The sequence below is a fragment of the Vicugna pacos genome, chromosome 25, assembly GCF_048564905.1.
Source record: "Vicugna pacos chromosome 25, VicPac4, whole genome shotgun sequence".
Taxonomy (NCBI): domain Eukaryota; kingdom Metazoa; phylum Chordata; class Mammalia; order Artiodactyla; family Camelidae; genus Vicugna; species Vicugna pacos.
In genome coordinates this window covers 12,055,669-12,080,820 of record NC_133011.1, presented here as the reverse complement: position 1 = coordinate 12,080,820, position 25,152 = coordinate 12,055,669, and the positions used below count along the sequence as shown (strand labels likewise).

The following is a 25,152-nucleotide window of genomic DNA, read 5'->3' as shown; positions in this document are numbered from 1 at the left end:
TTGAACTGCCTTGGGGAAAAATCCTGTTCCTTGTAACAAAATGACCCTCAATCTTCAACAAAACTACAGTGTGTTTAAGTCAATGTATTAACCAATCACTGTATTTTTAATCTTTGTGTTTAGTTTGCAGTAATGAGATGTTGTATATAGCAGGAGAGGAGGAACTGGAGAATCATTCAGGCCTATTTTAAAGTTGGCCCTAGAAGTAAAATGGACTCCCTCCTTCGGGTGAATTACGGGCGTAAAGATGTCCTCCCTCTTTGCTGCAGGCCAGCCTTCTCCTGCTCCTGCATGTACAGTGGTCACGAGTGCGCACCTGCTAGCAGCCCAGTTCAGTTGCTGCTGGCGGACCTTGTCATGGAGACCTGCAGCACGCCCTGCCCTGGCTCAGCGCCGCCGCTGCTCACGCCTACATTTATCTTTACCTACCTGTACTGCAGGCGCTCCAGGCCTGGCAGGCTCACGGATTCGGGCAGAAGGAAGATCACCCTAGGTATCTCTAACATGCCTTTATTGCGGAGGAGTACACAGGCTTAATGGCGCAGGGGCAGCGGAAAGTCCCGCCAGCCTTATATATCAAAGCAAACAAAGCGGGCATCTAGCCAACTATGATGGGAGCTAACCAGTGCGCTTGCGTGGTGCAGGTCACGCTTATATAGCAGTACGTGGGTACTGTGCATGCGGGATAGTCCAGCTGAGTCGCTGGGCAGAATGTCCAGTGAGGGAGGCTGAGTGACTCCATTTTTCCCTACACCACCACTTCCCCTTTCTGCCCCATGCCCTAAGACCCCTATATGTATATGTATAGTGAGTGTATGTGTGTGTACGCACGCTTTCTGATCCCTTAATCTTTAGCACCTAGTGAAATGCTTATCCCCAAACTCCTTATCTCTCCGGAGATTATAAGCTCAAAATATATTACTCGACCAATGGTAATCAGTTCCTGGTCATATATCATCCATATAACAGTTTCTTTCGTTAATTGAGACATACCTGACTGAGGAATCACAGATGGATTTTGAAAACAGCCCTGCTGTCTCTGTCCTCACCCAGGCAACACGCAGGAACTGGCAGCAGCATTGGGTAGGCGTCCTTCAACTCTGGAGGGCTTCCGCTCCCCAGCAGTAAGTTAGGCTTTTCCTCTCGAGTTCCGTAGTATCCTGCTAAGGCATCATAATGTCCTGCAGTGGCTTGTTTTTAAGTCTATCTCCCTTTTAGCTCCCTTTAGAATCTTTTATACATTGACTGCAGAGTACAGAGACTAAACATGGATTATAAAAGGGCCTTCGTTTTGGGGTTCTTATGAGCACTGAAAGTAAATTAAGTGCATGCAAAGCATTTGCAGTGTTGTGAGTGTTCCGTAAACACAAGCAGCTGTTGTTACCATTATAATTATTATTAACGATAAAATTTGCTTCCTTGCACCTCACTGCCTGTCTGGGGTATCTCTGTGGGTGATTTCTCATTCACAAATAGGGAATAAAAAAGGAGATGAAATTTGGGAGTTGGAACAAAATAATGAGTTCACTTGGGGACAAGAGCTTCAGTGCTGGTGAAGAGACCCAAGCAGGAGGCTAACTTAAACATATACACTCCCACTGCTGGGACTCAAATGTTTACCAAATGAAAGAATGTTCATTCATTCATTCATTCATTCATTCAAAGAGTTCTTGGCCCTGGTTTAATCCTAGCTATTCAATAGCTTTAAGGGACAGGATCAAAGTAAACTTACTGTTTATTATGAACGTTATAATACCAAAACAAAACAAAACCACCACCACCTGGAACACACTGATCTATCATACGTTTTTGAATTTCCTTTACTGAATAATCAAATCCTTATTTAGTACCTTTTAATATGGAGCTTTAAGGCCCTGTATGATCACCAATGTTCACTGGGTAGCAACCGATTTTGGATTCATTGCTCAAACAACCAAACTGACTATGAATGTTCTCTAAGGGCTTACGATGCCTGATTTCCTGATCATCCCTTTTTGCCTCTGACGAGTTCTTAAGTCTCCCTAGTTTGTAGATGTCACACCAGTTACAAAAAATCTCCCTAATCTGTCCTGTAATTGTAAACATGGAGAAGGAAATGAAGGAGGAGGAGGAGGTGGAAGAGAGGAAGAAGGAAGGAAAGAAGGAAAAAACAAAAAGACAGTTCTCAGTCCATATCGCTAAATAGGTGGCAGGTGGGAGAAACTGATTATTCTCCCCCCCCTTTTTTTTTCTGAAAATAAGATGAGTGGGGATCATAAAAAAAGAAAAAATTGAGTAACAATCTGCTTCCTCTGATTCTATCAGAGATAAGTGTCCTGGCAGTGACCAAGTGGCAAGACTCAACAACAAGGCATTTGATGCAACTTTTCTTTCCTGAGGAGCTACTGTAAATCCTTTGTATTTACTAACATTTCTCTGCCTCCTTAAGCACCCCTTACATATCACCACCATTCTTATTATCTCCCTCAGAGTTCTACCATAATAACCTCACTTCTTTAAACATATCTGTGCATTTTATTCCAAAAGATTTTGACTGGTGAAGTTACATTTCAAAATGGTCAAAATCATGTTTCCATTTCTAGGTAAGTTAAAAGCTCGAATTACAGGAAATTGCTCAGGTCTTTAATGAGTCGGGCACTGTTGAGCACAATTCACTGAGACATCACTATGGAAACCACCGGTTGGAGCAGCAGGGCCTGCCAGTGACTCAGCAGGTGGTACCTCTCTTCTAATCAGTAGTTCCCAGTGCCCCAACAAGATGCCGGGCAAACACCATACTATGGGTGTTTTTAGGTGGTATATACATCGATGTTCACTGGGCTAAGGTGCAGCCAGATTTTAGATCAGCCAAAATATAAGCAGGAAAAATAGTAAAAGAGAAAGAACAGAGTCAATTGGTTGAAGAGAAAGGGGGAAAAAAAAGTTAAGTAAACTTCCATTCTACTCAGCTTTGTAAATCACTTGTAAGTTGGCCTCAGTGGCTGCAACTGGTTAACTCGCAGGCGGCTGTAAGTAAAGGATGCGCTTTCCTGTTAAGTTCACTCTTGTCTGTAAGGATAAGACATTGCTAGGTGATGAAACATCTTTCCTGCATAGTATCTTTTTTTTCCCTCTTCCTTTTATTTTCTTTTTCTTTTAGGGAGGTATTGAACCCAGGACCTCGTGCATGCTAAGCACATGCTTTACCACTGAGGTATACCTACCCTCTTGTTTTCTTAATAAATTATAAACTGTTAAAAATTTGCAGTTTTGAATTTTGATTTAAAAAAAAAGAAGGATCCCTGTTGCAATTTTTGTAGCAGCTTGGCTGAATTTGACTAAAGCAGTGTGTCTCAACAATGGCACTGTTGAGCTTTTGCACAGGATAATTCTTCCCAGTGGGGGTGCTGTCCTGTGTGTTGTGGGATGTTATCAGCGTGCCTCCCAGGCTTCTACTCACCACATGCCAGTGACAAGTCTCTACCCGACTGTAACAATAAAAAATGTCCCCAGACGTTGTCAAATGTCCCCAGGGCAACACAGCTGCTCCCTGTTGAGAATTACAGGGCTAAAGGTAAAAAGCCTTGCTCCCAGGTAACTGGGAGCTGTGAATCCAGACTCATTTTTGAGGAAAAAAGTTTTTTTTTAATTGAACTCTTGTTTCAGTGCTAGAGGAATGACTCATTTCAGTTCTAACCCTTCCTAGATAATTGCAATATATGTACCAAGAAATACACACACACACACACATACATAATTATTTCACACTTTTTGTCTTTAAAGCTTATCCTACTGTAGGGAAAATGGAGTTAGGCTTCCTCGCCGGACGTCTGGTGCCCAGTGACTCAGCTATATTATCCCGCATGCGCAGTACCCACGTATCCTTATATAAGCATGACTTGCACCACGCAAGAGCAAAGGTTAGCCCATAGGTCATAGTTGGCCGGTTGCTGGCCTCGTTTGCCTTGATATATAAGGGGGACAGGACTTGCCGCCGCCGCCGTCGCCTTTGAAGCCTGTGTGCTCCTCCGCAATAAAGGCACGTCAGAGGTACCAATGGCTCCGCGAGTGTTCCGTCTGCCCCAATCCCGAGTGAACCTGCCAGGCCTTGAGTGCTGGCAATACACTTAACTAACTCATTTTATTGACATTTCTCCTTGACGCCAAGTTGTGAACTTTGTCATCCTTGAGAATAAGCTCTGTGACCATTCACCCTCCTTCATTCGCCTCTATGCTCCCCTCCAGTAAAAATAAGAATGATGGCTAATGTGGAAAATTTCAGAAGTGGTCAGATGGTTTGTGAATAGTCCAGAACCCTGTACCAGTATTTTTCCACTTTTGAAAACCCTTGCCTACCCCTTTCAATGGAGCAAAAAGATCTATGGTCCTCCTCTATGCTTTGTAAAATTAAAGAAAAAATATATCATGGCTAAAAAGAAATCAAGCAAAGGGGAAAACTGGGGCTTTTGTTTCTTAGCTACATGACCTGATGATACATGCACTCTCATCCTCCACCTCTCAAGAATCATGGCTGGGTCCTGTATCAGTTACAGTGATTACTCTTCAACAGAACAGTAACATCAGAAAGGAATTTTGTTAACATCTGTCTGGCCTAACTTTAAATATTTGATTGCATTTTTAATGTGGATATATTTTTAATTATTTTAATTAATTATTTCAATTAACTTATTCAAACTGAGGTGTCATATGGGCCACAAAAAATAGCTTGACTATTTTCATGAAAATGAATTTAACTAGTTAGGATTCAATGGCTTGAATTTAATCAACTTTTTATTGTATCTTTTAATGTATTAAAATGTATTTTAATGTATTAAAAGATACAATAAAAAGTTGATTTTTTTGATATTAGAATCATTGAAAAATTGAGCCACATGTTTTTTATTCATCCATGTGGACAATATATTTTTTAATATTTCAGGACAAAATATATTTCAAGGCAGTATTCTCCTTAAATAGGGACATTCTGCATTCCCAGGCTTATTTATGGAGGACAAAGGAATTAGGGGGAAAGGGTTAAGTCATGAAAATATATAACTGAAGTCATCAGCAAATATTCTACTGGGAACACAAGTCTGGGTTTTATTTTATGTCAACAAACATTTAGTAAGTACCCACTGTGTGCCAAGTGCTAAGTGTTGTTGCACATGGCTCCTTTCTCTGCCATGGGCATTCTAATCCCATGACAGTTAATATCACTGAAGACCAATATTAAAAGTTAATATCACTTATGTGAAAGGCACTTAAGACCAATATTTAAATAGCACTTTGAAATGAACTGCACTTCACTAACATTAATTTCAAAGTAAAAAAATTACTATGCACTTAACAAATGATCTGAGATTTCCTATACAGGAATACAGATCGGTGTGAAATCACAATGACAATGAGTATGAATGTGGGTGGCCGTGGCAGCCACAGAAATGTGCCATTCAGATCTCTTTCAAGACAACTGGCAGTGGGGAGCAAAGATGGCTAAGAACCCCAGCTGCAAACTCCCAGGATCCATCACCAGGCTCCCAAGGCTACACCTTCCTCAGCTGTTCCCACCTGTGACACTCAGGACTTCTCTAACAGGCAACTTGGGCTCAGAGACTCCTCACTGGCTTGGCTAAAGCTTTCCTAGAACTGCACTGCAGTCTGACTCTCTCCCTACCCAGTCCTCCTTTCCATCTCCCATCACAGTTGTCCAGCCTGTGGAAGGCTCTCGCTGCGTACTCCTGCTCCCTCCCCCTTACTCTTCACAGACAATTCCTTCCAATCAATCTCTTGCCTGTCTAACCCTTATTGGAGTCTGTTCTCTGAGAACCTGAACAGACCCAGGCGGTACTGGGAGTGGTTAGAGAAAACAGGCAGTAAGATGGAGTTTGGGAGTATCTCACTCACTGCCTGGCTGATAAAAACTATCCTGAGTGGCCCAATTGCTGAAGGTTTCAGTGGTGATGACCTAGAAAAATATCCTGATGGAGGAAACTACCCTTGCAGGTGTGATGATTCAAGCATCGGAAAGATAGGAGGGGTACAAAGTCTCTAAAAATAGCACAGTCACGGGTTATTAAGTTGAATGGGTGCCCTGCAGAGTAATAACGAGGGCTACTGACAATTAAATGTGAGAGCTGAAAACCAGATTCTTTGCTAGCTTACAAAGAGGCCCTCAGCTCCTGCAGTGAAAGCACAGACAAAGCCAAGGAGCACAAGTAGGATTTGATAATGAGAGTTGGAGAGACATGTAAGTACTCAGCCAGTGTGGGTCTGTTATGCTGAGGATAGGGCTCTGGTAGGGAAAACACAGAATTTTGAAATACAAGGTGGGAGATCTCCAAGGATGTTCCAAGGCTTTGGGCTATGTCAGCCTCCCTGAGCCCCTAGAGCTTGGAGAGGTGGTCCACCTTCCTCATAAGAGCTAGCACTTCTCCCATGTGGGAAGACACTGCAGAGGCCTCTCCCTTGCAAGGCTACACGTATGGAGCTCTCCACACCTACACTCCAGGCTGCCAGCCCAATAACTGAAGTTAAATTCCAGCACTTCCACACTGAGGATATGTTGGGCTTGACAAGAGAGGGAAGAGATTACACCCCAGAGGAGCCGAGAGAGTTAGATAGCGTGTACTGGCAGGAGTCCAGGGAGTGCTGCTGGGACTGGATTTTGAGGGTGCTTGATCAAGGGGGCAGAGATGTAGCACTGAAAAAGGAAGAAAAGGGACACCTTCTTACTTCATGGGATTTAGCACCCTGGCAAGGACCCAGAGGGTGGGGCAAACGAAGGTGGCTCTTAGGATCCTAGAGAAAGTGATAGCCAATATTGAGCAAAATGGAAACCCCTATGCTGCTTTGGTAGCCTATAAAGGAAGAAATAAAGAGCTGAAGGAAGTTGGCCTGCTGGATGGCTGTATTATATTAGGCCAGAAGACGACCCAATTATGTTCCATGGGAAAGCCTAGAAGACACACCATTCACTGAGGTCAACAGGAATGTGCTCATGGGAGAGCACATTCACCCCAAATTTCAGTGCTGGTTCTCTGCAGGCCAGAGCTGGGCCCACTAAAGTCCACGGTGATCATGCCTTTACCCACAAACATTTTACCACTAATGGAGGGCAGGTGATGGTGCTTCACCATTAGAAGCCAGGAGTCCATAATGATCAGCAAGGTTGAGGGACACCCAAGCAGCCTTACTCTGCAGGGAGTTGTGAAAACAGTTTAAGTATGGTGTCCCTGAAGCAAAACAAATGGGCATCTAAGAGGGCACTCCTTGACATCTATAACTAGAATAAGGCAAGACTGGAGGAGCAAAGGGCCAAGTGTAGTCACAATAAAAAGCACAAGCTTTTGCTGTTTTACCAGACCTGAGCCAATTTTCACATCTGGAACCACTGACTGAAGAACCACTGGCTGGGTCCCTAGGAGGAAGGACCTTGCAAAACCACAGCAAGAATAGGCAACAATGGTTCCTCAAAAGGACCTATGGCCATTTACTCAAGTAACTATGACTGGGAAAATGGGAATACCCAAATATTGCAAGGACTATGGGATCCCAGGTGTGATTTCCAAAGACCTGAAGAATCATCATAACCCTGGTAGAATGTCAGCTCATGGGGACCATTTAATAAATGGAGATCTATCTAAAGTCTAACTTACAGTAGGTCCACTGGTTCCATGGACTTACCCAGTTGTCATTTCCTCAGTTCCCAAGTGCATAATTGGGAATAATATAGTTGGAGCAACCACCATATTGGATCCTTGACCTGTAGGATAAAAACTCTGATAATGAGGGAAAAAAGCAAGTAAAAAACTTCTTGAATCCTACCTCATCCCCACAATCAAGATAGTAAATCAAAAACAGTATTTCATTGGGGGTGGGTAGGATAGAGAAGGTTAGTGCCACCATTAAGAACCTAAAAGATGACAGAGGGGAACAGATGTGATCTCTTTCATATTTCTGCTTAATTTACTAGTCTGACATCTGCACAAACCAGATGGATTCCGGAGAACCAATGTCATGTCCATGCAAGCAGTCGAAAGCAGTGGCCCCGATTACAACTGCCATGCTGGACATAGTATTGCTGCTAAAGCAGGCATGTTGCTAGGCCTCAGGTACATGATATGCAGTTATTGATCTGGAAAATGCTCTTCTATTCCGATTAAAAAAGAGGATCCACAACAGTTCACATTCTCATGGAATGAGTAACAGTCATTTAATTTTGCCCTCGGGCTGTTAACTCTCCTGCACTCTCATACTCCGAAGAGCTCTGAACTGACTAAACATCCTATAGAACGTTACATTTACTCATTCCATTGACGACATCCTGCTGACTGGACAGGACAAGCAGGAGGTGGCTAGTACACTGGAAGCCTTGGTAAGACACATGCAGTCAAGAGGGTGAGAAGTTAATCCTATGAAATTTCAGCAGGCTGCCACATCAGTGACTTCTTAGAGGCCCAGCGATCAGGGGCATGCCATGCTTTATCGCTTCCAAAATATTGCACGGGAAGGAAGCGCTGTGCCTGGTAAGCCCCTTTGAGTTGTGCGTATCCCACATCTAGGAGTATTTATGCTCATAAGTTGGGTAATATGGGAGGCTACCAGCTTCGCGTGGGGCCCAGAGCAGGAAATAGTGCTGCAGCAGGTCTAGGCTGTGGCACAAGCAGCCCTGAAACTTGGGCCACAAGACCCAGTTAGACCTCTGGTGTAGGAAGCATCATTGGTGGGAAAAGATGCAGTGTGGAGTTTAGGGCAAGCCCCAGTGGGAGACTCACAACACAAGTCTCTAGGATTCTAGAGCAAAGCCATGCCATCAGCAGCCAATTAAACCTTTCAAGAAATAGCTCCTAAAACGTAGCTGAGTTCTGGTAGACTCAGCATGCTTGACCATGAGCACCAAGTAGCCAACTGTCCAGAACTGCCCATTATAAGTTTAGTCAGACCCACCAAGACAAAAAGTTGTATGAACTTAGCAGCAGTCTGTCAGAAGACAAAAGTGGCACATGTGATTGAGCCCAGGCAGGACCAAAGGGTCCAAGAATGAGCAGGTAGCACAGACCTATGTGTCACCAATCACAGCGGCATGAGTGCCATTCTTCCCACCATGTACCTACAGCTGTACAGGAGGTGGGGTACAACCAGCTGAAAAAGGATAATGCTGAAGATTAGTTTAGCAATGGGTTGGCCTGGCTCAAATTATGGGTGTGAGACACAAATGGACCGTGGCTGCATTATAGACATATAAGGGGTGGGCCTTGAAAAACAGTAGTGAGGGAAAATCTTCCCAATAGGTAGATCTTCCCAACAGGTAGAGCAAGGTACCTGGTCATCATTTTACAAAGAAATGGCCTTAGGTGAGATTCCTGGGCAGTGGTGCATGGCTAGCTCTCCTGGAAGGATATGGGCTAGAAGATCAGAGACAAGGTTTGGGGTACAGATCAGTGGATGGGCATGAAGAAGTGGGCAGAAAGATTAAATATTTTTATATAGCATGTTAAAGTCCACCAGAAAGCATCTACCACAGAAGAGGCACTGAACAACCAAGCAGATAAAATGATTTCATCAATTGACACTGGCCAGCCGGGAAGAGACACAGTGAGCACATGTATATAATGGCTTGTGGCAAAGTAGAGGCTGTGAATGGCCCAACAGATGAAGTCCCAATTACCAAAGATGATGTGGCTATTGTGTTTGACTGTCCAACCTGTCAGCAACAGACTAATGCTATGCACCCAACATGGCACTAGTTCTTTAAGAGAACAGGAAGCCACTCAGTATCACCTTGAGTACACTGGATCCTTTGGATCCTAGGAAGGCCAGTAATTCATCTTCACAGGGATACCTATTCTGATATCCTCAGATACCAGGACTACAAAGCCTCAGCCAGCACCACTATTTGGGCATTAGCAGAATGCCTAATTCACAGGCATGAATCCCACTCAACAGTTTTCATCCAGAGAACCTACTTCAGCAAAGGAGGCGAGAATGGGCCCAACCGTAGGATCCACTGATCCACATAAATGCAATCCATACATATGCAGTCCCACAGATCACTGGAATGGCCACTAAAGACAGTGTAAGTACCAACTCAGAAGCAAGATGCTGCAAGGATGAGGTACCATCCTTCAGGCTGCAGTATATGCAATGAATTGCAAGAAGAGAGGAGCAGCTTCAACTACCATCACTTCCAGTGACCCACTGGAGGACTTTGCTTTCCATTCATAAACCTCTGGGCTAAGCAGGGCTAGAAGTGTTGGTTACCAAAGAGGGCATACTAGTAGGGTACACAGAAAAAGTCTTACTGAACTACATGCCATGACTGTCACCAAGGTTCTTTGGACTTATGTCCAGGGACCAGCAGGCTGGAAGAGCAGTCACCCTCCTGGCAGGGTTTACTGACTTTTATCACAGGAGTGGACGGATGGGAGAAATACGTGCAGAATACAAGCCACCCATTTGGTGCCTATTTGCATTCCCTTGCTCCACTGCAACTGTAAATGGATATGTATAGCAACCCCAGCCTGATAAGGATATGATCATCAAAGGTTTGGACCCTTTAAGAATAAAGGTTCAGGTCACAGCACTAGGTAAACCACCAAAACCTGCTAAAATGAGAGCTGCGGATGAGGAACTTTCAAAATGGATGATGGAAGACAGAGAGGACAAATACTAGTTGTGGCCCTTCAGTGACAGGGGGTACTGATGATCTAATTCAACTCCTTAAGAGAGGTACACAGAAATCATGGAGTTGCTCTCTGATCCTGCAAGAAGTGGATCTGTGCGGCGCAAGAGGTGCAGCTACAGAAAGCTCTGTTCAGAATTCCTTCAAGAGAACTGGCTGCAGGAAGCACAGCTGAGTCCCAGCTCAGGGGTCCTAGCCACCACACCTCTGGACTCACTGCCACCTTTGCTGCAACGCCAGGCTTCCCCAGGGCTGTTGTCTGCCACTGACTGAACACAGGCAGGCTCAAGGACACCCCATCTGCCTGGCCCAGCCTTTTTAGAACCCCACTGCAGTCTGAGGCTCTTCCAACCCAGTCTGCCTTCCTTCCCACCCTCCTGCCACAGGAGTCAAGCCTAGAGTCCAGACGGAGGGCTCTCTCTCCCTCCTCCTGCTCCCTCCTCTTTATCCTTCAAAGACAGTTCCCTCCAATAAATCTCTTACAATACATCTAATCTGTAGGCACCTGCTTCTTGATGGAATCAAAATGACCCAGAAGCTCATGTTTATGGATCAGTGTTTGCATATTTTCTTTGAAACTGCACCCAAACTAGTAACAGTATAGATGCACAAGAGAACTTGGGTCACCTTGTCAATCAAGTAACTTGAAGCCTACAATAGATCATAAGGATTAAAGGGTAGATGGTTGATCTTTCCTCAGCCTTGAGAAAAATATGATGAAGTATTTAAGATACCAAGAAAGCATAAAAAAATAACACAATGAACACACAGCTTAGGAAGTAAAACTTATCAAAAGAGTTGAAATCTCCCGTGTATCCCACCCTGAGTGTATCCTCCTCCTGCTCTCTAGATTTTGATCTTTATCATCCCTGTGCATTTTTAATACTTTTTACTACAAATGTATGTATTCCTTTTTTTGTATATATAGCTGATGATTAAAAAAAAACACCAAAAACCAAAACCCACCTTATGTCCTATTTATGATTTAGTGAGATTAAAGAGAATTTATTTAGCAGAATGGGATCGAAGTCACAAGGCTGAAAAAAAAGGGTGTTTTATTATCTTGACTTGACCATAAGTTATAATTATTACTCTTTATAAAGTCATATAAATGTAGGTTGGTCATCTTTAAAGTCTCAAAAAGCCAAATATAAAGCACAGAAAGTAAGTTCAATTGAAAAAGCTGACATAATTCTTCTACATGTTTTATGGAATCCTAGGAAGAATCACTGCAATAATTATCCAAAGTAATATTAAAGGTAACAAAAGAGAGGTTTGGTCTTAAATGTAAATTCAAATGTAGAGCATCTAAAATAACAGATCAAAGCCCAAGTATACCTGCAATTTCTAACAGCAAAAATAAGTTGGTTTGTAAATACTGTATCCTCCAATGATGCAAGGAAGAAGATCAAGAATAAGATGTTGGATAGTCTTATCAACCAGGCCACAGTGTTCAGGACAGTGAAAATGCGCAACGATCACGGTCTTTGCACACAATTAGACTTGTCACACTAGAGGTGTCCTTTTCCTTGTAGAGTTCACAAACCAAAACAGAACAAATAATTATACACCGACATCAGCAGGAACACCAAATCTTATTTCACAACAGCCACTATGTGCTTCTTCTTCTCTGACACCATCTGGACAGACCCAGGCTTGCTATGTTTGATACGATTCAGTTCCCTAGAAATAAAACAAAATATACAAAATATAAGCAAGTTTATGAGAAATCATCTTAACCAAAGAAAACTTTCTCAGAAAAGTCACAAAGCATTTTTTTCCACTGGAAAACCACCTACTAAAAAAACTTTTCACTATGAGGTTAGGTAAAAAGTAGCTAGAAATCAACTTTTGTTAACTTTTTAAACTGCTTATTTACATATCAGTATTCTTTACTAGGTTTAAAAACCTGCTGTAGATATTAAAATATTTAAAAGTGGCTCAACTCCAACATCTACCCAAACACAACAAAGTAATAATAATTTGTATAGTCTAACTAAAAACAAAACAAAACAAAAAAAACAACTCTTAGAATTTCTATAATACTTTACATAAATTTAAGGACTGCAAAGAGAATATTCCACAGGGGAAACGGAGGTGGTTATAGAAAGCTCTGCCCCAGTGCCAAAATGGTAGATTCCAAATGTTATGATAAAGCATATGAGGTGTTCTTTGCAGTTTTTAACTTGGAAAAAAGATAATACCTCTTAATTCCAGCTACATTAGAACTCATTAAAAAAATATTACCCACTTAATGTTTATCAGTATGAGCAGAAACATTTTCTTATTTAATGTAAGTTATTTTCATTGTTTACTCTTTTAACATATTCTCAAAAACAGGTAATGAAAATTCTCACCATGTGAGATGACCATCGCTCCCCTTTTATCAGGAAAAAGACAAAAGCCCAGAGAAGTATTCAAAAACACCTCCAATGTACAACATAAACTATTCCCTTGAAAGGCAGGTTTTCTGTTTGTTTTCGGTGAGAGACCAAGGGAAAGTTAGAAAAAGGTACTGAGAGAGTCAAATGCTCCAAAACGTACTTTCGTCGTCGAGCTTCTTTCATGATGCGCTGTTCCTGAATCTGGCTGTAGATAGATTTTGGTAGATGTCGGTGACGAGAGATACGTTTTATATGAGGATGATGCTGAAATTTCTCCTTTAACTTCTGGTTATAATCTGTGGCTGCTTTTTCTCGTGATGTAAGCTGAAAATGCATTTTGATATTTTAATGAACAGGACAGCAAAGTTAGGAAGCAAAGTTTTCCCCCTCAATACTAAACTTTTATGACATGCAACCAAAATTGCTAGCGTAACTATACCCTTCACAAGGTTATGTTAGTGATACCAGGTCTGTGAGCACTGAATTTCCTTTTAGGTTGCATGGCTACAATGTGGATGGGAGCCACCAAGTGAAAAAGAACAGTGCTGAGGGTTGAGCTGTGGTAGACCACTGAGTGTGGACCTTCCCTAGGCATAAATAATATAGAGAAAAAGCACCTAAATGAATCACTCAAATTTTTTTTCCCTGTAAAAATACCTACTGAAACAAAAAGAAAAAGTGTTTGATGCCGTAATAAACAGTCTTTGTTTAATAATTGTTAAGGATGGTCTGATTTAGAGGAACATTTAATGATGAACTGAAACCTAGGCACAGTGCAATACTTACTGATTATTAAACCTAAAATAAAGTTATCTGTAATTACCGCTTATCATACCTTGACTTTTCTACTAGGGCTAAATAGAATACAACCCACACTTAACTCTTCCTTCTTAAACTTAAAATTGTTTCAAATATAAACACCATGTTTCTTATCAGAATCATGAGACATTTAGAAAAACATTAAGAACAAAAAAAATTATCCATAATTCACAACCCAGAGGTAGCTAGCCAATTAATATCTGTTATATTTTCATTGAAACTTTTTTAGTCTGAAGCTATGTATTCTTTTTAAAGTTAAGTGTTTCACTGTGCCTTTGATATTAAAATACCTCACAGGGACTTGCAGCCTTTGATTTGCCTGATTACTATTCCTTTAACAGAAGAAGCAGGTGTTCTAAGGTCTAAGCTTCTAATCCCTACATCTTCTCTCCCTACCTAAAGAAAAACACAAAGAAACAAGAAAGCTCGAATATGATCAAACATCTGAATTAACAAAGGCCTCTGAAGGTGCCTTTGAAATGAAAAAAGTAAATTTCAATACAATCTTGTCTGTTTTGTTGCTAGCTTTTTTTTAATCACAACTAAAGCACTTCAAGTAAATTCTCTTTAAATATGATACTGAATAAAATTAGAAACTAGCTTTATGACAATGAAAGAAAATGGGGTCCCTTACCACACCCAATTTTTCTGAAGCATTAGCTTTCCACAGACGAATGTTCATTTCATCAGATCCACACATGATGTACTTGCTGTCAGAAGTCCATTTTACACAAATAACATGTTGCATTCTCTTTGTGTGATAGACTTCCCTATAGAAGAGGGGTTAAGTTAAAATTCTTAGGATTTTGGTATCAATTTTCTTTAACCACGGCCTATCAAGTATCAGGATAACATTTCTGAGTCCTAAGAGACCAAAGAGAAATTAAAACTCATTTAAATGTATTTTTCTGAACCAAACTAACAAGATTCTATGCTAAGTGCTGGGGAATTAAAAAAAAAATTCCTGCCCTCAGAGAAGTTATAATCCAATAAGAAAAATAAGTATAAACAAACTAAGCAAAACTAGATGTCCAGAAAAGTTCACAAAATAACCGAGGGTATATAATACAAGTAAGATTATACTGAAGCTGGAGTAATTTTATAATAATAAGAAAGGTTGCTTTTAATAAGTCTCTCCCCCCACCACTCCCAAATCAATTCAGGTCAACCACACTTTTTTTTTTTTAAGTTTCATTTTACTGGAAAATAAATGCAATGGCATTCAAAGAGTACATCCTTATATGTTGATCCTAATGTCTGATTTCTGTTTTGGTCAAATTAAAAAGCTTAACTGAAGTGAGAGTTGATGATTTACATATGCGAAAAGAAAGGGAGGGCTACAGAAGTGTCTGATGAGTTGAGGTAAGAATCATTTAAAAAATGGGGATGTCAAATCTCACCTATTTGGAAAGGCTGTGAAACATGCTAAGTGAATTCACAGAAGATACTATATTAGGAAGTGTTAAGCAGAGCAATAAAAAGTAAGTAAAAGACAAGGTCAGAAAAAATAAAAAGATGGCATTTCTAGAGAAGTAAAATTTCCATATCTGGATTAAATGATTCAAAATGCAGACTACTTGAGAGAATGGAAACATGCTCAGTAAACTCTGCACAGTAAAAGAAAACCCATACATGATGATGAAATCAAATAATTCCTATCTATAAAAATATCTCAGAAGTACACTCACTAGTCTGTTACTTCCTTTCTAACAGATACATTTTGAGCTCTTGAATGAACATATAGATAAACCAAAATAAACATTTCTAAAACAGGGAGGATGGTTAGAAAGAACATCCTGTTAAAAAGAAAAGCAGATGAGACAGACTGCGTTTTCTTCGCTCAGTGCTCTGCTTTTTATAAGACTCAATTCTTATAATCTCTACCTATTTAAGATGCCTTTTTTTTTTACACAGAAGTGAACTGAATTTAAATATTAGGTAATTTTTTGGTTTGGCTTTCTTTTTTAAATTGAAGTACAGTCAGTTACAATGTGTCAATTTCTGGTGTACAGCTCAATGTCCCAGTCATGCATATACATTCATTTTCATATTCTTTTTCATTAAAGGTTATTACAAGATATTGAACACAGTTCCTTGTGCTACACAAAAGAAACTTTTTTAAAATCTATTTTTATATATAGTGGCTAACATTAGTAAATCTCAAACTCAAATTTATCCCTTCCTACCTCCTTTCCCTGGTAACCAAAAGATAGTTTACTATGTCTGTCAGTCTTATTCTGTTCTGTAGATGAGTTCATAGTGTCTTTGTTTTTTTTTCTTCTTCCTCTTTCTGGCTTACTTCACTTAGAATGACAATATCTAGGTCCATCCATGTTGTGGTGAATGGCATTTACTCTTTTTTATGGCTGAGTAGTATTCCACAGTATAAATATACCACAACTTCTTTATCCAGTCATCTGTAGATGGACATTTAGGTTGCTTCCATGTCTTGACTATCGTATATAGTGCTGCTGTGAACACTGGGGTGTGTGTATCTTTTTGAATCAGAGTTCCCTCTGGATATACCCAGAAGTGGGAATGCTAGATCATATGCTAAGTCTATTTTTAGTTTTTTGAAGAATCTCCATACTGTTTTCCATAACGACCGCACTGCACTATATTCCCACCAGCAGTGCAGGAGGGTTCCCTTTCCTTCACACCCTCTCCAGCATTTATCGTTTGTGGACTTTTGAATGATGGCCATTCTGACTGGTGTGAGATGATACCTCATTATAGTTTTGATTTGCATGTCTCTGATAATTAGTGATACTGATCATTTTTTCATGTGCCTATTGGCCATTTGTACTTAATTAGGCTTTGGTAACCATTAAAAATAACCTATTCATGTATTAGACCAGACAAATCCAATGGTTAGTCATTTAATCAACTTAGAATCTCCTTAATGGTAAACTACACAGAGTTCTTAACTTCTAGATATGTGTATGCTTGCACTTAAAACAGATATACGAAGTTCATTATAAGCTATACTATTTGGAGACATATACATTTAAAAACTTAAAATTCTTTATATACATAGTCAAGATAAATGAATTGTTCCATGTGAATGCAACTGATTTACTTGTTTGCTAAGTAAATATTGAATGAAATCCCAACAGAAGCATACTTTCAAATACTGACTTAACTCTAGTTTTTGAAAACCTACTCAAAGTTTACTTTAAAAATACACTTTAAATACTTTAAGGTCTTTCAAAGGAAATATTTTATTATACAGATCATTCAAAGCACTGCCTGTGTTACTTGATGTTTGTAAAGATAGGAAACCAGAGCAGACCACAGAAACAAACTAGAAGCAGCTTTCATGCAGATGAAGGCAAAGGTCAGGGAATATTTATATCTAAACCCAACAGGAAGTAAAACATATTAAGACTGTGATTACAAAATCTCCAAATGACATCAAGGGACAATTCCCTGGAAACGGGGTATAAGAACTTTTCACTTCATACAAATTTTGGAACAATTTGAGTTTTTAACTAGACTTGCATTTAATTGCCCACATTGACTTTTGAATAATGCAGCTTGAACTTAGCTGCTGGGCCCTTGGGATCACAGGTGCCTAAACCCATTCCTTTTACTCTTTGATTTTTCCCATTCTTTATGTCTGCTTATGCATCATGTTAGAAAAAAATGTCCTACTTACTACCTTTGGAGGTGCCAGTGCCAAGAAATGAAGAAGGACCACATTCTATTCATTCTTAATATTTTCCAGAGAGGTGAGAAGAATGGAAACTATGAGCCTTGACTTGGGCCTGACTGAACAATCCCACCAAACCATTCCTGACAGTCTGGAGAGTATCAAGTTAGCTGCCACAGCCATATAGGAACCAACCCCAGGAATTCAAAACAGAGATGATGGAATGAAGATCAAAGTCACCAGCACACTCAAGTCATTATGGCTTTGATTCAAATTCAAGCACCTTTTTAATCACATACACAGTGATGATGACTATTATTTGCTAGCATAAAGATAACATCCTATTTAGTGAAGAAACTGCCCAGTAGGCTGACGTTTCACCCACAGACGAAGCAGAGGAAGTTGGTGCCCTAAGTCACAATACCTGGGTGTGAGCCCCATCATATACACACAATCAAACAACTTTTCAAAAAAGATAAATGATGATCAAGACGAGGAAAAAAAATGAAACAAAAAGAAATGTTTACTGGTAGTGACATACCTGCTTCTACTTTTGTCCACAGGAAAGATTCGAATAGATTTATCAAAACTAGCAGACACAAATTCTTTCCCAGTGGGGGAGTAATCCACATCAAGCACTGCAGATACGTGATCCATGTGGACCATTACAGGAGTGTCCAGTGCACGCATGTCAAAAGTATAGAGGCTGTAAGAGGATTTTTAATTATTTGAAACAAATTTCTACAAAAAAGGATATAGAGCACTAAGAGATATTAGTGAAAATAAGACTGTCAGCTAAATAAGGCACATCTAAGTAAACAGCTCAGTTCTTCACACAGCAGGTAAGGGACAGTGAAAAATATCAAGAGTTTATTTATTCCTTAAGATTACACGTACACACTTTCATCCTTATAAACATGAATCTCATTGTAGAAAATGTGCAAACTCCAAAAAAGTACAAAGTACAAAACTTACCTGGAGAAAATCAGTTAACACAGTGTAATTATTTCTAATCTTTTCACTATGCTATTTAATTATGTACTTTTAATAAAAATAGTACTGTATAAAACTGTATTCTGGTATTTCATGTAGCATATGAGCATTTTTATCCATTAAATAATATTTGAAAATATTTTAATGGTTTCATATGCAAATATGAATTAAAATAATTTATAGTTTGTTTAAATCAATTTCTTTATTAATAAAAAGCTTCCAGTATTTTATTATTGTAAGTAATTCTTAAATAAAATAAAATTTCAATATATTAATTTTGACATTTAATCTTTAATCAAATGGGATAAATTTAATTAAATATGAACAGATTTCTACAAGTAGACTTATTAAATCCAAAGCATGAGCATTTTTAAGGCTTTTGAGTTAACAAATCATATCCAACAAGGTTGCATTAATTTATATTCCTATCAGTGATATATGGGTGAGCATGGCTTTTCAAAGGGTGTTCCTAAATTAAAAAACTAACTTTGTGCACCGCTGGTAAAAACAATGACTATGGTTTTCAAGGTTTAAAAATTCTTAATGGACAGCTAAAAGAATAGCGCTCCAAATGAACCAACACGGACAAGGGACAGTAGTACTACAGCATTACTGTGGCCAAATTCCTAACATTAAAATATTTCTAGATGCTAAGATTTGTGAGTAAAAGTTTGAGGAGAAAGAGGATACCCATATAATTTCTAAGCATCTTCCCAAAGATATGTATTACTTATAAAAGGAAAAAATAGTAACTTTATAGTGAAGAAAACTGGCAGACACCACTTTAACTAATGGATGAAGGTTAATATCACCAGTAATAAGACATGATGATATCATGCACCCCTGATCTGATGCACCAAGAAGGGCACATCAATTTTGTGGTATTCTTGCCAAAAATCTCAATCTAATAATGAGAGAACACCAGTTAATCTCAAATTAACGGCAGTCTCCAAAATAACTGACAAGTCCTTCTCAAAAGTACTAAGGTCATGAAAAACAAAGGAAGATTGAGGAACAGTCATAAGTTGAGCAGACCAAGGAAACGTGGCAATGAAATGCAATGTGGGTTCTGTGTTGGCTCCTAGAACAGTAAAAGGACATTAGTGGTAAGACTATGATGGGATAAAGTCTGTAGTTTAGTTAATGGTATTGTATCAATATTAATTTCCTGGTTTTACTAATTGAACTATGGTTATGTAAAACATTAACATGAGGGGAAACTGGCTTGACAAGTACTATTTTTGTAACTTTTCAGTAAGCCTAAAATTATTTCAAAATAAAAATTTTTTAAAAACCTAACACTTCAAAAAGTATTTTTTTAATACCATTACAATGAAAAGTCATTGATGTTAATGATAAAAATTCCCAAACACCATGAAATTCTTATCAACAGACAAGTCACTGTTCTCTTTTTAAAATCTTCCAACAGGGGGAGGGTATAGCTCAGTAGTACAGTGTGTGCTTAGCATGTATGAGGACTTGGGTTCAATCTCCAGTACCTCCATTAAAATAAATTAAAAAATAAACCTAATTATCTCCCTCTCCCAAAAAAACCACAAACCCCCCAAAAGTAGTAAGATTAAAAAATTAAAAATTGAATGTTGAAAAAAATATGATTTAAAAACAGAAAAATCTTCCAACATTACACAGGATTGCCAGTTAAGGTCACACTGATCCTTGCAGTTAAATTATTGAGTTGACAACTGCTTTATATTCTCTATCTAGAGCAGTGGTTCTCAACTAGGTTTGTTTCTTTTGTTTGTTTTAGCAAATTTTGTGGGATTTTTAGTAAACTGTTTAAATTTCTACATGAGAAAAAGGTTAAGAGCTTAATCAACCCATATGGATGCAAGATGTTTATGTAAACAAAGTTCAAGTCACAGGATACTTCAGGAATAATCTATTCCAATTCTGTTGTCTTATCAATGATGAAACCATGGTATAGACCTAGCTTACATGACTTGTCCAGTGTCTATAGTAGTTACTGGTTAGGTGTAGACTTGAACTTGGGTTTCTAAAGCAGGATGATTACATTATTTAAAGGGCAAGAGAAGAAATAAAAAATAGAAAAAGAACATTAGAGCAAGATCAATTTCAAGTGAGAGCAATTGGTTCTCTAACAGTCACTTCTTAAAGGGATGTGCTTTTTGTTTCAGGTGTCATACATAATTCCTCCTAAGGCAAAAAATGAGAAATGCCAAAGATACTCTGAAAAAAGATATCTAGCCCAAATAGCTAACTGGAACCAACTTTAGAAACCTTAATAAGGTTAGTCGGCAGGACATTTTTTATTGCCTATTAACTGGGACAAGGTCAGTTAATTTCAAATATCAATAAAGGCTAAAAGGGCTTCAATTAATGTAGTTTACTATTCTTAGTTAATGAGAGTTCAACTGAACTTCTTTTTAGTGCAGAAAAGTCATAATAGATGTTTTTATTGGTACCACTACAGCACCATGTAATAAATCCTATTTCTGAGCTAATTTGTGCTTTCATAAGTAACAGTAGTGGAAGGAACACACAACTTAAATACAGAAGATCTAAAATTCAATCCAATGATAAACTTCCACCTTCTCAAAAAAACACGTGTTAAAAATCCATCACATGTTGCTCAGGTAAACACTCAAAGTATAATTTACATTTGACTATTTCTCTCTTTTCATTTCCCATTTTAACAACCACTTGCAATTTGAGTAAAAATTTTAAAAAATTAAAAAAAAATCCATCACATGTATAGCACTATAAATGGTTTGGATAAAAAAAAAAGATGAGTAAGATCCCTTTCCTCATTAGGAGATTAAACTCCCTACATCAATAGCCTCATCTGTAAAAAGGCGATTACATGTCCTTTCCACCCTATAGGAACACTGAGAAGATAAGTGAGCTAATGTGAAATGCTTCAACAAGTTTTAAGGCAATATATAAGAAATCATAAAATTCCATCTAGGTCAAGAACATAAGGCTGCTAAGTCACCTTTACATGGAGTCACAGAATCCTGTATCTGCAAACATTAAGATAAAGATTGAAACTATACTTTAACTTTCATCTCACTAAAGTAATACTGGTAGCTGCTAACATAATCACACTGAGTTATCAACTATCTGAAGAGTTACACATTTTATAGACAGATATTTTTAGTTCTATTAAAATTTGTATGATTCAGTCATTATTTATATGGTCTACATCAGAGATCAGTCAACTTTTTTGGTAAAGGGCCAAATAATACACATTTTTGGCTTTGTGAGTCATATGGTCTCTGTTGCAACCACTCAACTCAATATTATAGCACAAATGCAGCCACAGTCAATAAATAAATGCGGTTATATTCCAATATAACTTTACAAAAACAAGCAGCAGACAGGATTTGATCCACAGATCACAGTTTACTGTCCCTGGTCTATATCATTTTGAAAACTTTTTAAGAAGTGCTTCTCCAATTTGGGAAACATTCCTTTTCAGCAAAACAATTTTCTGATATATAGGAAGGAATACTACTTACGAAAACGTATTTCAATAATAAGACTTAAACAATTGAGTCATTTCTGATAGAAATAAGCAAGTTTTAACCAAAGGGAAACTTACTTGTAATCTTCATTTGCTGCAGTAAAAACGAAAGCTTCCATAGGGTTCCAGCAAATTGTATTTGTTCTCATATCTAAGATGACCTGAGAAAGGAAGCATATACTAACCCATCACTATGAAATTATTTCCCTCTAAAATGAATAAATTCCCAACTCATTTTCTTTCCTTCTTTTTTCACTGATTTAAGCAAATATTTTAGTAAACACCTATTATGTGCACAGTACTTGACTCAGTATAATAGGGAAAGAAAATTAATAATTGTTTCCTGAATACATAGGCAAAGTGGTAAATATTGAAAAACATAAAAACGTTTAATAAATGGGCCCTTGACCTCAAAAAGTTTAGTTAGGAAAATGAGACATACATAAGAAAAGTTAAAATATAAACAACGAAGCAGTAAATGATTAAATACCAAATCAGGGGCAACATTAATGGTGAATTTAGGATTAAAGTGGAGAATAAAGGTTTCAAAAGATAAGCATCATTTGAGCTGACCTGTGAAGGACAAGTGCATTATAGTGTCTCTCGTGCTCACCTCGGCAGCACATATACTACAGTGTCTCTCAACAGGAACGTTTTGGGCAGAGTAATCTGTTGTGTGTGATTATCCACTGCAGGATGTTCAGCCTCTCGGGGCCTGCTCTTTCATGATAGAAGCAGTCTCTAAAATGCCCCACCCCCCACTGCCAAAACTATAGTTGGTAGAGGAATACAACCCCCGTCTGAGCTCTACTACATTTAGGAGAGAATTAATAAGAAACATCGATAGTCTAGTAGCTAGAACACAGAAGTAATAGAAAATAGCATGTCTGCCTCCATCAAGGTGACAAATGTGACAAACCCTATCCCTATTTAAAGGTTCCCTTACTGACTGAAACAAATGAAGAGATGGAAGACAATTTTGGACCAGATTTTGGAGGCCCCTGAGAACCAGGCTACAGTTCTTTTCTTCAACCTTAAAGTAATGAAGAGTCATTAACAACTGAGAATGAAGGGTTGAAGGGGGCAGAAACCATTTATGAAACCAGTACTTCTGCTTAATGCTTCCAGTATCATGTTTTATTCTCACCACTGTGCTACAGGGTAGTTATTAATATCATCATTTCACAGGAGAAACATAGATTAAGTCACCTGCTTAAAGGATAGCACCAAAGTTCATGTAGGATCCTCCCAGTATATCACATGAATGAGTGAAATGATTAGAGTGGTATTTTGGAAAGGTTATCATATTTATTTAGTTCAAACTTCAATGAATATACTCTACTTCTAATATTTCTAAATTTACTACATGTTCTAAAATTATTTAGGAACAACAAAATTATTAAGAGCATTTCTTTGACATGTGGACTATGACAATATACCCATGGTACATAAATGATGTCTAGCTTTTCTTGTTCTCTCAATTCTAACGCTTGAAATCAAGTTTATATCCTTTTACTTATAATAGCACCCCTCTCTTTACCAACAATATTTCTCTCCCTCTTTAGAATCAGCATAAGGTTGTTTTCACTTTGATATCCAAATCCTGGAATAACTGCTTTAGAACTGTTGAGAAATCTGACACCTTGAAGAGGATAGAGCTTGTCTAAATAAAACGTCAAACCAGTACCCATCAGTGTGTAACTAAACAAATAAAGGTGGTTATGTGAACTAGTTGCAAAACTTTCTGGAATAAAATACTGTCTGTGTCATATGATAATCCCGAGGTCTGATAAAACAGGATGCAATACTTTTTTTTTTTTGATGCAATACTTTAAGAATTTCCAATTCAGTAAGTACGAACTAGATGCCAAAAATTTGCTGGCATTATGGAAGACATAAAGAAGACTAGGAAACAGTACTTTGTGAAAATTTAAGGGTCTCTAAAAAGCAGCAGGGAATTGAGAATGCCATTATGACCATTTTGGGTTCTAAAAACATCTCTATCAAAAAGATTTTCTTTTTACTTCTGAAAAAACATTTGCTCTATAATTTCAGTCACTACATTTAAGGGGAATGCATTGACATTTTGATAAAGCAGAAGACATTTTGAAACTCACCTTTTTCAGAGGAGTAGCCTGCCTCATATCATACAGTACTATATTCCTGTCAGAAGCACAACTTCCCAAGAGAAATGTCTAAAAATAAGTGTAACAATCAACAGTTAAAAGCCAGGCTTGGCAGCAAACCATGTCCATTCACTGAACAAATGATTTATTTAGCTTTAATGTTTGTATTTAAGATGCAAAGTTATAACAAGTCCATTTTAAGAGGGTACAATGACTCCCTCATAATCTCAGTAACCTACAGCAAATATTTTCATTGTTAAATCCTCATGAATGTATTTTAGATGCCCATGATAGTGTACAGATAATTCTGTACTCTATTTTACAATAGAATGTACTTTACTTGTCCATTCTTCAACTTAGATCTGTTTCTTGCTCTTCAGTATTCTAAATAACACTTCAATGAACATTTTCGTACATTCAGCTCTTCTTTTTCTAAGTATACAATTTTAGTAGTGGCATTACTGAATCAAAAAGTATGAAAATTTTATGGCATTTGACATTTAGGGCTAATTGTTTCCCAAAAAGTTGTACCAATATACATTGCAATGTGGAAATATATCAATTTTACTGCAACCAGGCAGCACTGGGTAGTGTCATTTAAAAGTTATTATTTGTACGGCAATATTTCCTATGTATAGCCATCTTCTGGTTTCTGTTGGGGATTGGTTCCAAGACCACCCATGAATACCAGAATCATGGATGCTCAAGTCCCTTACTGTCGATCCTCTGTACCCACAGATGTAAAACCTGCAGATATGGAGGGCCAACTGTATAAATTATTGCTTTATTAAGCAGTTAAACATTTCCTTATGTTTATTAACTCTCTGTATAAACCAGGCCTGCCCTTTGTCTAACTGTTTCAAGATATTTCAAATATTTATTTGTTAGTCAGTTATAAGTGTGCAAAGTGCTTATATAATCCTTGGCATTAAGTGAAAATAAGCCCTTCAACTACCGGCAGAGCCCCAAATCCCACCCTTTGTAGTGCCCTCCCTCCTCACTCATGGCTCCTG

The 25,152-nt window shown here is 38.4% G+C and overlaps 2 protein-coding genes across 2 annotated transcripts in view; both read right to left on the bottom strand.

The window, feature by feature from the left end:
- Positions 1-25,152, bottom strand: part of BAALC (BAALC binder of MAP3K1 and KLF4) — a 328,207-nt gene that overhangs the window by 100,914 nt on the left and 202,141 nt on the right. The window lies entirely within an intron of this gene.
- Positions 11,699-25,152, bottom strand: part of DCAF13 (DDB1 and CUL4 associated factor 13) — a 29,492-nt gene continuing 16,038 nt past the window's right edge. Inside the window, exons 6-11 of the mRNA XM_006212157.4 lie at positions 24,131-24,208; positions 22,092-22,174; positions 18,057-18,221; positions 14,498-14,633; positions 13,205-13,368; positions 11,699-12,343 (exon numbers count right to left, since the gene is read on the bottom strand). Of these exons, the coding sequence (XP_006212219.2) occupies positions 12,256-12,343; positions 13,205-13,368; positions 14,498-14,633; positions 18,057-18,221; positions 22,092-22,174; positions 24,131-24,208 (714 nt within the window). The 3' untranslated portion in view covers positions 11,699-12,255. The remainder of the gene's footprint in view (positions 12,344-13,204; positions 13,369-14,497; positions 14,634-18,056; positions 18,222-22,091; positions 22,175-24,130; positions 24,209-25,152) is intronic.